Genomic DNA, 13516 nt, shown 5'->3' on the forward strand with positions numbered 1-13516 from the left:
ATTGAGTTACTGGGGAGTGTTACTGGTTTTTTTCCATGATCTTGTCTTTCATCTTATGAAGTACAGACAAAAGAAAAACTAATGATCATTTTACAGACATGGCACTTGGGACATAAATATTTCATCAATTCAGCCATTTCTGTTAGAAGAATTGGGAATCTCATTTAATTTGACATTATGACACCTTCACTTGCTAGTGGAGAAATTTCAAGCACTGCTGACACTACGTCTCCTACCAAGGGATGGGAATTGGGAATGTCATGGGCATCACCCAGCTCTTTCCCCTGAATATACAGCCCAGGTCTTGGCCATGGACAGGAAACACCTGGTGAATCCACAGCAGGCCCCATTCTGCAGGAATGCTTTCCCCAGGGCCAGCAGCACTGGGCTGGCACTGGAGGTGCTAAAGGTGCAGGATAATCCCACCCAAGCCCAGCTATATCCCACTGGGACAGCACTGGAAGAGACATCCCTGGGTGATGTGAAGGAACTGAGCCTTCAGTGAGCTGGCTGCTATGGCCCTTCATACAGACATAAAGCTGAAAATCCTTTATTTTTAGTCCACTTCATTCCATATAAAGCTAATTTTCAAAGTAAAACACAAGGTCTCATATCAGTATTCATGAAAATTCCTATAACCTGACACTGAGATAACACATCAGGCTTTCTGATTGTGTCATTTTGCTCTTTTCACAACTTCAGTTCTTTTTTCAGTTTTCAAAATCTCCTGAATCTCCCAGGTTTAAAAATAATCAAGAACTTCTTCTTAGAATTTCTTTCTTTTCCCTAAAAAGGCCTTCACCGCCTGTTCAAGGGACCCTCAGGCACAGGTTTGGTGATGTGAGTAGTCTCAGACAGTGTAAAGCTTGCAGGAGAGCAGACAGAGCAGCTTGGAAGGCTCCAGTGCAGGGATATTTTGTTTACATGAGCAGTCACTGCTGATCTCTACCCCCTGCCAAGTAAGCCAAGATTACTGAAATCTTCTAACTGGTATTTAAGCACATTGCCATACATGCTGTTTTGCATGAGGCCTGAAAAATGCCAGGACATAAATGTGGCCTAGTCACAAAATATATATTTTCACTCTCCTTTTGACATTAGATCAAGTTCACTCTACCAATCTTGTCAGGGTGCTCAACCTTAAATCAGTGAGACCACAGCCCATTGCGCTTTTCTTTTCCTTTGCAATGTACGTCTACTACCAGTATATATTTTCATCATTAGGATTCAATCATTTTACTAAAAGAAGACTGGGACAGAGATAGATACTAAACATGCTTTCAACAATATATTAAAAAAAATCCAGAACTGAAATGTCACAACCAGCAATTCATGCCGAGCTCTCCACAAATAGCAGCTGAAACATTTAACCCACCTTGGCTAAAAACTTCAGCTCGGTCTATTTATGTTCTTACTGCACATCCTTCAGTGAGGGCCACACAGCTCGATAACCTGTGGTTATAAAAGGTTCTCAGCCTCCCATTAGTTTTTATTTTTAGCCCCTCGCTGTCAGGAGCTCCTGGAGGGCAGCGGCTCCCCAGGCGTGGCAATGGTGAATGCTCAGCACATTCTGCAAGAGCCCCTTGCCCAGGGCCAGCAGCTCTGCACTGGCACTGGAGGTGCTCAAGGTGATGCTGCAGGGTCCTGGGGGGCTGTGGGACCGCGGGGAGGAGCAGCCTGTGCCCGGGGCTCTGCTCTGCACTGGGGCACCAGGCACACAGAGCTCTAACGAGAAGGCTCCTTCTTCTGTTGTCTGTTTTTTTTTTTTAAACTGGTACCTTACAATTCCATCTTCTCCCCACCAAAGCAACCAGAAATAATCAGAATTCCTGCTATCTCAGATGTTGTCAGTGGATCCTCGGGGTGTGCAGAAACCCCACTGTCAGGAGAATGGAAAACCCTTCCATGACACTGTCAGCACATCTGATGTTGCTCCTTGTGTTTTAGACAAGGAAAGTGGAGTCCATTTCCTCAGGAAGAAGACACGCTGTGTTTATAAATGCTGTCACTGACAGGGGTGCTGTTACTCTGACTCACCAGCACTGACTGGGTCACTTGGAAACTGAAATGCCAGTTTCCCCCAGACTCCAGCACCCACTGGAGATCAGAACTGAAGTTGGCTCATTTCAGCATTGTCATTGTCCTAAGCAGCATAGTGACAAAATTCAGCTATGGGAAGTGACTTTCTAGTTTAACTTGGTTTGTTTTTTTAAAATACAACATTTGTAAGACTTTTGTGCCCCAAAATGTTTCTGCATTACTACTGTGACTTCTGATGTTATGTTATAATACAGACAAGTGTACAGTCCATCTCAGATAAAAACTCAAAAATTAATAACCAGCCAAACAAAACTGTTTGAAATAAACATTAACCCTCAGTCAGCCACATTGCTGACATTTTAATCCTTAGCATAATGTTTGTATTTAACATTGCAGCACCCTCTGTTAAGCTTTTCTCCCCAAGGCAGCACGCTAGTCCCTGAAGTGTGGGCTATTCTGCAACCCCATTAGATATTCTTTTCAGGAAATTTCCCCTGGCTACTCCAACTTTTGCAAGTTACTTTTTACACTGAAGTACCTCAGTGCTCAGTGACTTTATGTATATAGCATTATTTTGCTGTATTGCAAAATCACACAGCAGCGTGTTATATTACTGTAGATGAGCACCAATGGCTCTACCAGGAAGAAACTGCTGAAACACAAGAGCTATAGAAACATTAGTATTCTGAGATCCATCATGTTCTAAAATAGAGTAAAGTTAAATATTTATTTCCCAGCCAATGATACCTTATGAGACCATTGTGAGTGTCTGTGGCTGCTGTGCTTGAGATGGGAAAGCTCCTTGGGAAAACTTTTGTGGGAAAACTCCCTCAACGGCAGCATTGACAACTCCACGTGCACTCAGCTTCCCACTCTCCCCACTATTTGTGGGACTCCAAACACCCAGTTAAACATTACAACTAAATTAAAACATTAAACTTAAAGCTTATTGATGGGGGGGTTGCAGAATGTGGAGACACAGCCCTGAGGCTGTGCCAGCACTGCTCAGCAGCAGACAAAACCCTGGTGTGTTATCAACACCTTTCCAACTCCTGGTGCACAGCGTGGAACCCGGAGGGTTGCTATGGGAAGATGAATTCCATCTTAGCCACTATTTTTTCCACATTTACTCAGACATTAAATTCTGCCTCCTGAAATTCTGCTAACTCAAAACTGGTTCAACATGCGAAAATGTTGTGTTAAAAGTCTGCCAAAACTCCAAAGCTACTGCTTTTTCCTCCTTCAGATGCTTCTACTACTGAATCATTGTATTCGTTGTCATAGAATTAATAAAACTTACGCCTCACAGGTAGTGAGAAATGAAAAAGTAACAAGAAAACTATTCATTCTCAATGTTGATATTTTTCCTCAAGTAATTTCCTGTAAGGAATAATGGCAAAGCATATGTAGAATAGATATTGGTGTTGCAAAAACTCAGAGAGGGTTTTTGAACTTTGAAGTAATGCTCATGGGTCATGTGTGGCTTGGAGTAATGCAACCACCCAAAATACATGCAGAGAAAAAAAATGCCACCAGAACATCTATTTTTATGTTAACCCTTAACAGCACATGGTAATAAAACCATGATATGGGTTTATATGGGTTTATATGTTATGTTATATGGTTATGTAACCGAACTATAACTGCTCTTCTGAGCCAAAGAAATCTATTTGTGTTTGACTTTATCAGCCAGGGCCATTCATTCAAGGAACTACTCCTTCCTTACTTTGTGTTTCCTAACATAATAATCAATCAAAAAGGCTTAGCATTTATTATCTACATGCATCTAAATATCTATTTTTAATTATTAAATTTAAAATTCAAATACTTGCAATAGCAAAAGAAGCACAGAAAGAAATGTGTTCTGTATCAGTTTGAAGTAATTTAGAAATCCACTCTGAAAAAGTTATGAAAGCAAAACTATCAAGAACTGTAAATCAGGAAATACCTGCTCATAGGAAAGGAAATTTAAGACCAAATTTTGCAGTAAAATACTATGTGAAATTCGCCCACTGGTATTTAAATGTTTATAACAGATTAGGTAACAGTCTTAAAAGCTATCAGACTTTTCTTTGTATCCAAGCCCAGGTGATGCACCTCCCTCTTCCTCAAATAACTTTAGGTCCACTGAACAGATAAAATATCTATATCCCTTTCTCTGTGGAGCCAATGTGAAAAGGCTTCGTTCAGCTGAAGGCAGAAAGAAATAACAAGCTCCCTAGAAGAAATGTTCAAAAGCTTTCAGGTCATATTACAACTTAGCAAAACTTAATTGCAGCCAGGCAAAGAGAGGCATATTTTACAATATTGTCAGTATTGTACAGCTGTGGATGTTGCTATTAACCATATTTTATTAAACCAGGAGCAAGAAATGGTTCAACTAATGCACCATTTTCTCAGTGGTGAAATACATATTTTACAGGACATAGAATATTTTATATGATTTCTAGGACATAAATGTCAACCTAGCTTTTTTATTACACGGTTTGAATTTATTTAATGAGCTGCCTTACAGCGGAGGCAGCCCTGCATTTTTCACTTGCTTCTGCGGGGAATTTCAGTAGTTAGCAAATGAGCCCGGGTCTAATCTGCTTCCGTCTGCAATCATTTGAAAAATGATGCTTGGCAAACAGCTCTGCACAGCCTCGCCATCAGACGGAGATGGATTCCTCGCACCGAGAGACGGAGCAGGCTGAGAGTGCATCCACGTTACCTACAGCAAACAACCAGCCCTTTTTATTCTAACACCCTGCGACTAGAGCCGGACCAGCTCTGGGAAACCGCTTTCCCCACACTGCAAATGATGGGGAAACAATGGTCAGAGAGGAACCGAGAGCTTAACGCGGCTCCCCGGGCCAAATAACCGAGCGTCCGACAGCCCTTGGGTACTGCTGGGAACGCTGGTGTCCCCAGGGTGAATTCCGCACTCGTGTCCTGTAATCCCGGCAGAAGCAAGCTGTCTTTCCAGCACCTGCGAACAGCTGCCCGGAAGGCTTCAGCTCCCTACCAGGCACACCAAAACGCTACTGCCAAACGACGACCTGCCACACAGGGACAGCAGTGACAAGAACACTCGAACGCTGTATGAAGCAGCCACCAGAGATGATCAAACATGATTTTCTGCGCGGCGTGCGCAGGGGCCGGGCAGCCTGGCTGGAGCCAATGCACCGGCGGGGCCCGTGGGCTGCAGCCACCCCGGCCCGAGACCACCCCGAAGTTTGGGGGCAAACTCACCCCAGGGGTCTTCACTTATCACATTTTCAACCCTCACACAGCTTTTGGGTTGAGGCCCTCCCGTTCCTGCCCGTGCAGTGTATCCTGCATCCCCTGCCGCTGCCCCGGCCCCTGCACACGCACTCGCTCCGTGCCCCAGTTTCGCAGAGCCGGTGCCCGCCGGGATCAGCGGCGCGGAGCTGCTGCGCATTCCTCCGCTCCAACAACGCGGCTCCCTCCGAAACCCGCCCGGGCAGCGGAGCCGCTGCGATCGGCGCCCCCACCCGCGGAGCCGCCCCGCAGGCTGCTCCGGAGCCGGGCCGCGCTCACCAGGTACCACACGCCGAGGATGATGGTGCCCGTGCGGACATGGCAGCAGAGGCAGCAGCTGTTGGAGTAGAAACGCGCCCAGGGCGAGCTCAGCATCTCGGCGGCTCCTCGGGGCTCCGCCGCTCCGCGTCTCTGTGCGCGCCGCTCCGCGGGGCGGGACCGGGCTGGGGCCGGGCTGGGGCCGCCCCTCCCGCCGGGCGGGACCGAGAGCACGGCACGGCACGGCACGGCAGGGCCCAGCAGGGCGGAGGGAGCTCTGAGGGCTCTGCGGGCGTCTGTCCCCGCAGCAGCAGCAGCAGCAGCAGCAGCCCGGCCCCGAGGCGCGGGAGGGTTTCGGGATGCGCAGTCCCGGGCGCTCAGCGAGCGGCAGCCCGGCCCCAGCGCTGCCGGGCCAGGGCCGCTCCCGTGGAATGCTCCTCAGGAGATGCTCCTCAGGGGATGCTCCTCAGGGGATGCTCCTTAGGGGATGCTCCTCAGGGGATGCTCCTTGGGGAGATGCTCCTCAGGGGATGCTCCTCAGGGGATGCTCCCCGCCGCTCCTGGAACGAGCCCTGTGAGGGCGAATCGGCTCGGCGCTTCCTTGGCAAAGCTTGTAGTGCTCCTGGCAATTTTTGAGTGGCAAAGTAGCAGAAATAAACTCTATTTCTCTATAAGGAAAGATAATATTGGAGGAGGTCATGGAATGTTTGGAATTTACCCCCAAGTTCTGCATCCATGAACCTTTGTTTTCTTTCACAGTGCCCTCCTAATCCCCTCCCAAAGTTGCTGCTATTGGGGTGCCTGGAATTTCCTCGTGTCACTGATATACAAGGTAAGGTTGAGCTCATGGCCACTACCTGTAGTTAATGTCTTGATGATGGTGGGGTGTGAGGAGGACACGCATCATTAGGAGGAAGGACCCAGTCCTGCATATTCAAGCACTGGGCAAATTTGAGCTGAACTTCCCACCAAGCAGCTGACTTTTCATGTTTTATTATTTGTCCTCCAGATGAAACAATGAAGAAAATACTGTCAGAAGGTCTGTATGTCTACCCTGACCCTAAGCATAATTTACTTACTGCCATCCATCTTTGCTTGCCACCAAATTCCACGATTTATCATCAAAATATAACATTGAAAATACTCCGATGCTTCCCTATATGGTTGCTTTGGGGCTCTTCATTATTTCATACATACATCTGCGCAGAACAGGAACTTCAAGATAAAAGCTAACTTGGCACAGATGAACATTCTAACTGTGCTTTATCCCTACTTATAAAGCCACTATAGTAAATTAAATTAAAAATACTTTAGGTAGAAATTTTACATAAACTCTGTTCCTAGTTTGTCCTTTTAAAACTGGCAAGGGGTTGGCAGGAATTTTTGTGTATAAAAGGAAAAGCCACGTAGCCCTGAATTTATAATTTTGACTAGATTCTATGCATAAGCCGAATATTTTAAAGATTGATATTCAAAAATGAAACTAAAATTCTTGTAAAATGCAACATCACTATTGACAAATATTCCAGAGGCCAAAGGAAAATCACCAGCCGTGGGGTCTGGACTATCTCACTGATAACCTTGAGACACCTTGTCCTTTAATGCCAGAGAGTAGGAAAGTTAGAGATGAAACCCTTGCATGCGTCCCTTGAGGAAGGTAGGAGCATCTGGTTCATGAGGGCTATTGACCAAGCACCTGACCTTTTCAAGGCAGAGGCAATAAATTAAGGGGGATTCCATAAACAAGGGCACACAGATGCAAACCTGGTGGAAAAGGGGCCAGAGAGACAATGCCAAAACGCAGAAGTGTCAGGTTCCTGACTGATGGCCCATTGAAGAGCTCTGGGAAGGGTCACCTGCAGTTTGGAACTGATAAGAAGGGGAAACAGGAAGAACAGGAGGATTTGGGATATTTGAGGAGGACTCTGCAAAACTTTGGAGGGAATCATTAGAGGAAGGGGATTGTGAAGGACCAAAGGGGAGACAATAATTAGAGGAGGGGGATCAGGAAGGAGCAGAAGGAGGATCAGACAGACAGAGGTACAAAGGAGGTCAATCGCGTGCAGAGCCTGGCTGGACAGACTGCCCGCTCACCCTCACTTCTTATAAAACCTTTCTTAAGTGTCTCTCTGTAGTTTCCCCTCTCCACACTGTGTGTGGGGGCTGTAAGGAGCAAGTGCCAGCTGCTGGGGGGATCAGTGAGGGATCAGTGGGTGGGTGGGTGTTATTTGCTTGCAAGCATCAAGCTAGACCAGCTGGTCTCTGCTCGGATCTTCTGTGAGTCCTACTCCTACGTGTAGGAGGCACAGATGAGGGCAGCACCTTGTCTGTGGCCATCTGTGCAGCTGTCCCTGCTGGGCTCCTGTGCCTGCAAACGGGAAAGCAGCAGCTGCATCCCTCAGCCTGGGATGGGCACAACAAGCTGGGCTTTAGCAGCCAGGCAGGAGGAACTCGGGTCTGGAGCTGTGAGAGGCAGACACAGTTTATAACACCCTCCAGCACAGCCCTTCTCTCTGTGAGGAGAGGTTAACTGCATGTCTGCTTTCACTTAAGGTTTCCCATCAGTGGCTTTAACCCCCATATTCTCAGAAGGAAAAGGAAGAAAGAATAAGCAGCAAACACTAATCACTTCAGAGCAGTTTCCTGTATAATTATTAATTTCCATTCAAAAAGCCTGATGGGAAAGAGCAGGAAACATCAGGCTTCATGTCACTCTCTGATTTATAACAAGGTGTATTTAGTTTGCTTGGCAAGTTTTTGGTGGTGGGAGTGTTCAGAGCCTGAGTATTGCCACAGACACAGACCCTCCTCAACACAGCCTCTCGAAGTAAAACTTCCACGTCTCTCACTTTGCCTTACAAAGCAAGAAATGACAAGCACGAGTTACAGCGGGGGCTTTGAATCCTGAATACCTGATCTTACACCCTGATGATGGAAAATCATTTAAGGTGCAACAGGGCAACTTCTAAACCGGATGACACCTGAGTTTTGCCAAGGTTTCCAGAGGGACAACAGATACTCGAGATTGTCATCTTTATTCATCAAAACTTGAACAGGATCAGTATCACTGTCTTGCTCAGCAAGTGAGACAAAGTCAAGAGAATTACCAGCTTACTTACAAGCACTTGTTTCAGCTGTGCTGAAAAAATAAATAATTTTTGCAATGGGATCCATACGGTAAGAATTCTTTCCAAAGGAACACTCAATGCTGAAATTAAACACTGCACAGGGTCAGAGCCTCGCTCAGCCGCCGGTCAGCGTGAGGGCTGTGGGGTGTACCCAGAAAGGAAATGCAGGCCCATGGCTCCTGCCTGCTCCTCTGACCGCAGCAGAGCTGCAGATCACTGAACTCCGTTCACACAGCCGGTCACTGCACACAGCACACCCTGAGAGCTCTGCTGGGAAGGGACACAGCCCCCTTGGCTGCTCTGCCAGCTGCTCCCTGAGCTGCACTCTGTGTCCTGCTCCTGCTCGGTATTCCCCATCTCTCCCCCGTGATCTTCTCACTGCAGAGACAACTTCTCCCTCCTGCCAGAGGATGCTCTGACCCATTCAGCATTTTCTTGCGCTTTCTAGTGCTCAGTAAAATTGGTTACTGCTACTTCCCAACGCTGTTAATACCTGTCTGAACAAGATTGCTGGAAGAGGACAGGTGGCTTAGGAACTGCTTGTGACTCCCACCTTCTATCTGCCCCCACAGAGGTGGTGCAGCATAGTTCAGCTGCTTTGAATAATTCAATTACACTGCTGCCCAGCATTGCCTACAGCACTTAAACAAAAGGGCAGCTCAAGAGAATCGCATCTCCTGCTTGCAGGATTAGCCACGTGCTCCAGAGTGAACAAAGGTATTCTTAATTGTTTTGTATTTGGCAAATTAAGATAAGAAAAGGGTTAAACATTGCCCAGAAACCAAGGTCTGGGTATTGTCCTCAGGCACACGGAGGCGAGGACTTTGAGGAAGAGACTCTTGTAGTAGTAAAGAGCCATTGTAAGAGTCCTTTTGTTCAGCCTGCTTCAGAACCTGTGTTTCAGGATGGCTGCAAGTGATTCAAGTATTCAGAGCTGTAGGAATACTTAATGTAATGAAGTTTAGAAAATACCTGTACTTTCTAAAAGAAGTAAGCCTCCAGTAAAAGTCTGACACTACCCCTCTGCCACAAAGACTGCCCAACATGCAATCAGATAGGGCTGCTGCTACGATCCAGATTGGGTTCAAGAGGTCATTAATTCCCCTGGTTTGCCTAAAAAGGATCAGAGAAGAGTATTTTTCTCCAGCATGATACAACTCAGAGCACAGAGCCTGTAAGAAAGCCGTTGCAATGACACAGCTTGATGTGCTTGCAAAGCAAAATTCTTGTGTTTCAGCACCAAACAATGGACAACAAGTGGTTGGTGTTTGGGTTGGTTTTTTTTTAATTTCTTCTTTCTTTTAAAATTTCAGTTTAAATCATTAAAATTTGTTGAGAGAAATGCCTGGAACTTTTTAGCTCACTACTGGGATATTTTCTCATGATTTGTCTTATAGAAGATAGTGATTCTAATATCTTAGGAAATTTATATACGTGCCCATTTTCCTTCCTGATGGTAAAGTGTACTTGTAACTCCAGCTTCCTTGTGCCACAGCTTCATAATTCTACTTGAAGGTGTTGGTTTTAAGAAATATGTTATTAAAACATTTTGATATATTGCCCTGCCAAGAGCTGAAATATTCTCCAAGGAAAAGCTTGCTTTACTGCATGCTTCTTTCCCTGCTTTTCTTACTTGAAAGCCTCTCAATTTTGCTCTGAAAATATAGGACTCACAAGAAATGAGTCTAGAATACACTGAGATTCAGCTCTTTTTTCTTCTGGCCTTCTCATTCATGCCAGCCTCACAGATTAATTGTAACATTTTGGATGAGATGAAATAATCTGTGCTGCATTTGCAAGAAGCCTCAAAAATAAGCTGGGCAGTTATCTAATTATTTGCTTGGCAGCAGATTTGCAATTTGGTAACATGTTCCCTCAGATACAGTTTGCTTTCCCTGGGCTGCAGTCTCCTCAGGGATCTCTCCACAGGGAATGCCTGCATACCAAGGCATGGGGCTCTTTTGTGTCCACCCCTGCTCTCCTCTCCCCTGCCCGTGCTGCTCTTTCTCAATCCCTTTTGCACAGGGCTGCCAGAGGCTCACGTTTTCCTTGGAGAAGATATTTACACTGGACTTATAGCCTGGCTCTGCCAGTACCTTAACAAAACAGAACTCTCTCCTTTTGCCCTTGAAGTCTGTAAATTTCTGTAATTTTTCAGTTCTCCTGGTTTTTCCCTGCTGGCTCAGCATACCTGAAGATACTGAGAAGTGCAGACATCACCAGTATTTGCAACTGTTATCAACAAAATTGGAAGGTGCAGGTGTCCTGTATCCAACTAAAACTCATCAACTCTTCTCCACCAGGCTAATGAGCCCTTTACCATTCATATCCGAATAATTTCTACTCTACACAAACTCTTCTCCAATTTTTTTGATAAATTAACTTTCTGCTTATCAGACACTGTTTTCAGTCCTTTATGTTTATTGCTTCCCTCACCAGTGTGGGGATCTAGACAGTTTTGTACAAGCTTTTAAAACTGCAGGTATCAGGCATAACAGTATTCATTTATTCAATGCACACAGGATTGGGATTGTACCCCCATTCCTCTCCACTACTTGGATTAAAACATCCCCTGATTTACACTTGACCTTTTACTACACCAAACCAGTGGAAGGTCATGCTTGGAGCTTTTTGGTCTTTTGGCCTGAATGCTTGTGCTGGACACAGCATTAAACAGACTGGGACATTTTATCCATAATCTGTAGCCAGTTATAGAACATAAAGTACAGCATGCAAGGATGAGACACGGCGGTTGGATAAATTGGTTGTTGTGTTGCCAGTACTCTCACTGCTTGCCAGATTGCTTCAGCAAAGGAAATCTGTGACAGTTTTTAATACTGTGTTGAGTTTGCAGAGAGGTCACAGGTCTTTGATTGATAGGAGAGGCAAGCCTTCTAAGAAAAGCTAATATACATCAAACAGCATTTACTTCCTTTTAGTTCCATTAGTTAGATTAGTTAATGTTTAATTTATAGATTCATTTGAGTATGGTTCAACACTGGGAATGTTTCCAGATTTAATTCCCTTCTTCATTATGCCATTATGGGTTTTCCCCTTCTTTTAAAAGACCACCTTTTTTCTGTTTTAATATAAAAAGATGTAGACATTCCCATCAAACATGTTTTGTTTACCTACCTGTTTGAATTATTTTTTTTTGTTATATCTAGTAGAACTCATGATCATTTTGTCTTCTATCAGCAATCTCAGTCTAGTGATAAATCATGTCCTTACATTCTAGTGAGAACCAATACTGATTTTAAGTACAGTCAAGAAGAATTGAAACAACACATCTTCCATAACTGAGATTTATTACTGCCTGTAACTTACACAGGAAGCACTTCTCAGTTTCAGATTTGTAGATGCCAGTCAGGCTTCATGCAGTAACTCACCACTTCACCTGGGGACCTGCTTAGACTTTGCTCCGGATGCACTTTAGTCTTCTGAATATTAAGCCAAATGTGCCCAAACCTGGAGCTTTGAGCTACCACCAACTTTAAAGCAACTGAAAAGCATCAACATCATTACTTTGAATATCTATGGAGTTATCCCTCTTTTCCTGCTCTCTTCCAAGTCTGCTGTAGTCTCAAACAAACTCCAGGGAATGCCATCCAGTTCTTCTCAGCAGTGCTCACTGCAGGCAGAGGTTTGCTACAGAACCTTACAGAAACTTTCAGTCTCACGTGTATTGTTTTCTATGCTAAAAAAAAGCACTTAACTTCCTCATAGTGCCATATCCTCTGCTTGTTTACCCATCCACTGCTTATTAGGGAGTCACCAATGGAGATCAATTGCTTTCCAGCCAAGCCTGCAGAGCATGCCATAGGAGCTGGTGGCTTTGTGCTGTGAAAATATCAGCTGGGTTTGTCCCCTCCAGCTGTCTGTCCTGAATCCCCTTGATGACTGATTTGCTGAGCACACAATAGCAATACAAACCCAGTTAGGCAATATGTGCCTTTTTCTGCAGAGGCAGACTGCAAGTACTGTACATGCAATGTAACCTTTTATATGCACTATAAGTAATTACAGGTTGAGGATATGTCCTTCATGAAGTGCAGAGATACAGCACTGATGATATTACTGCTTCAAGAGCAAGGGAAACACTTCTGAACAATGCTGATGGTGCAGAAAGTTTAATTGGATTAAGTTTGTTCCAATTTATAAATCATTTGTATGTATTAGGAAATGCAACTAGGAAATCTAGATTTAAAGCTACATAAGACAGAGCCACCAGTACCATGTATATGTGTGTGTGGGATGAGACTGAAGCTAATACTGTATATTTTGTATTGTTTCTTCTAAAGAAAAGAAAGATCGAGGCTGCTAACATTCTCCTAATTATAAAAACCAAAGATACTCTTGGCTTCTCTTCATCACAGTCTCCTAAACATCCTCCTAAGATACCTAATGCCAGAAGTAACAGTGATAGTTTAAATCATATCTCTAATTTTTCATCTTTTGCATAGCAATTCACATAATAAATGCCAATACAATTCCAGTGAAAGAGCATTACTTGCCCGTTGACCTCCAGGTGCAGTATAAACATTGTTTCAAAAGCACACCTCACAATCACACAGCTTTCTGCTGTGTCCCAATATAATAGGTTATCAATGTATATTACTATACTGGGACTGTAAAGCATTTTATAGGCATGCACATGTCTGAACATGTTTGATTATGGCCTTAGGCAGCTTTGGGAAATCCTGACTGAGCCAACATTGCAGAGCTGTCCCAGCTCACAGCGGTATTCAGTAATGGACTAGTCAAGGCACAGGGGAAGTGTAATTGCAGTAAGACACAAATGTAACTCACCATCTGCACTGCAACTC

At 44.7% G+C, this 13516-nt stretch overlaps 1 protein-coding gene across 1 annotated transcript in view; it reads right to left on the reverse strand.

Moving 5' to 3' along the window:
* Nucleotides 1-5752, reverse strand: part of LAPTM4B (lysosomal protein transmembrane 4 beta) — a 59165-nt gene extending 53413 nt beyond the window's left edge. The window contains exon 1 of the mRNA XM_058024577.1: nucleotides 5584-5752. Coding sequence (XP_057880560.1) covers nucleotides 5584-5679 — 96 coding nt within the window. The 5' untranslated portion in view covers nucleotides 5680-5752. The remainder of the gene's footprint in view (nucleotides 1-5583) is intronic.
* Between the last annotated feature and the right edge of the window lie 7764 nt (nucleotides 5753-13516).

Source organism: Melospiza georgiana, chromosome 1 (genome assembly GCF_028018845.1).
Source record: "Melospiza georgiana isolate bMelGeo1 chromosome 1, bMelGeo1.pri, whole genome shotgun sequence".
Taxonomy (NCBI): domain Eukaryota; kingdom Metazoa; phylum Chordata; class Aves; order Passeriformes; family Passerellidae; genus Melospiza; species Melospiza georgiana.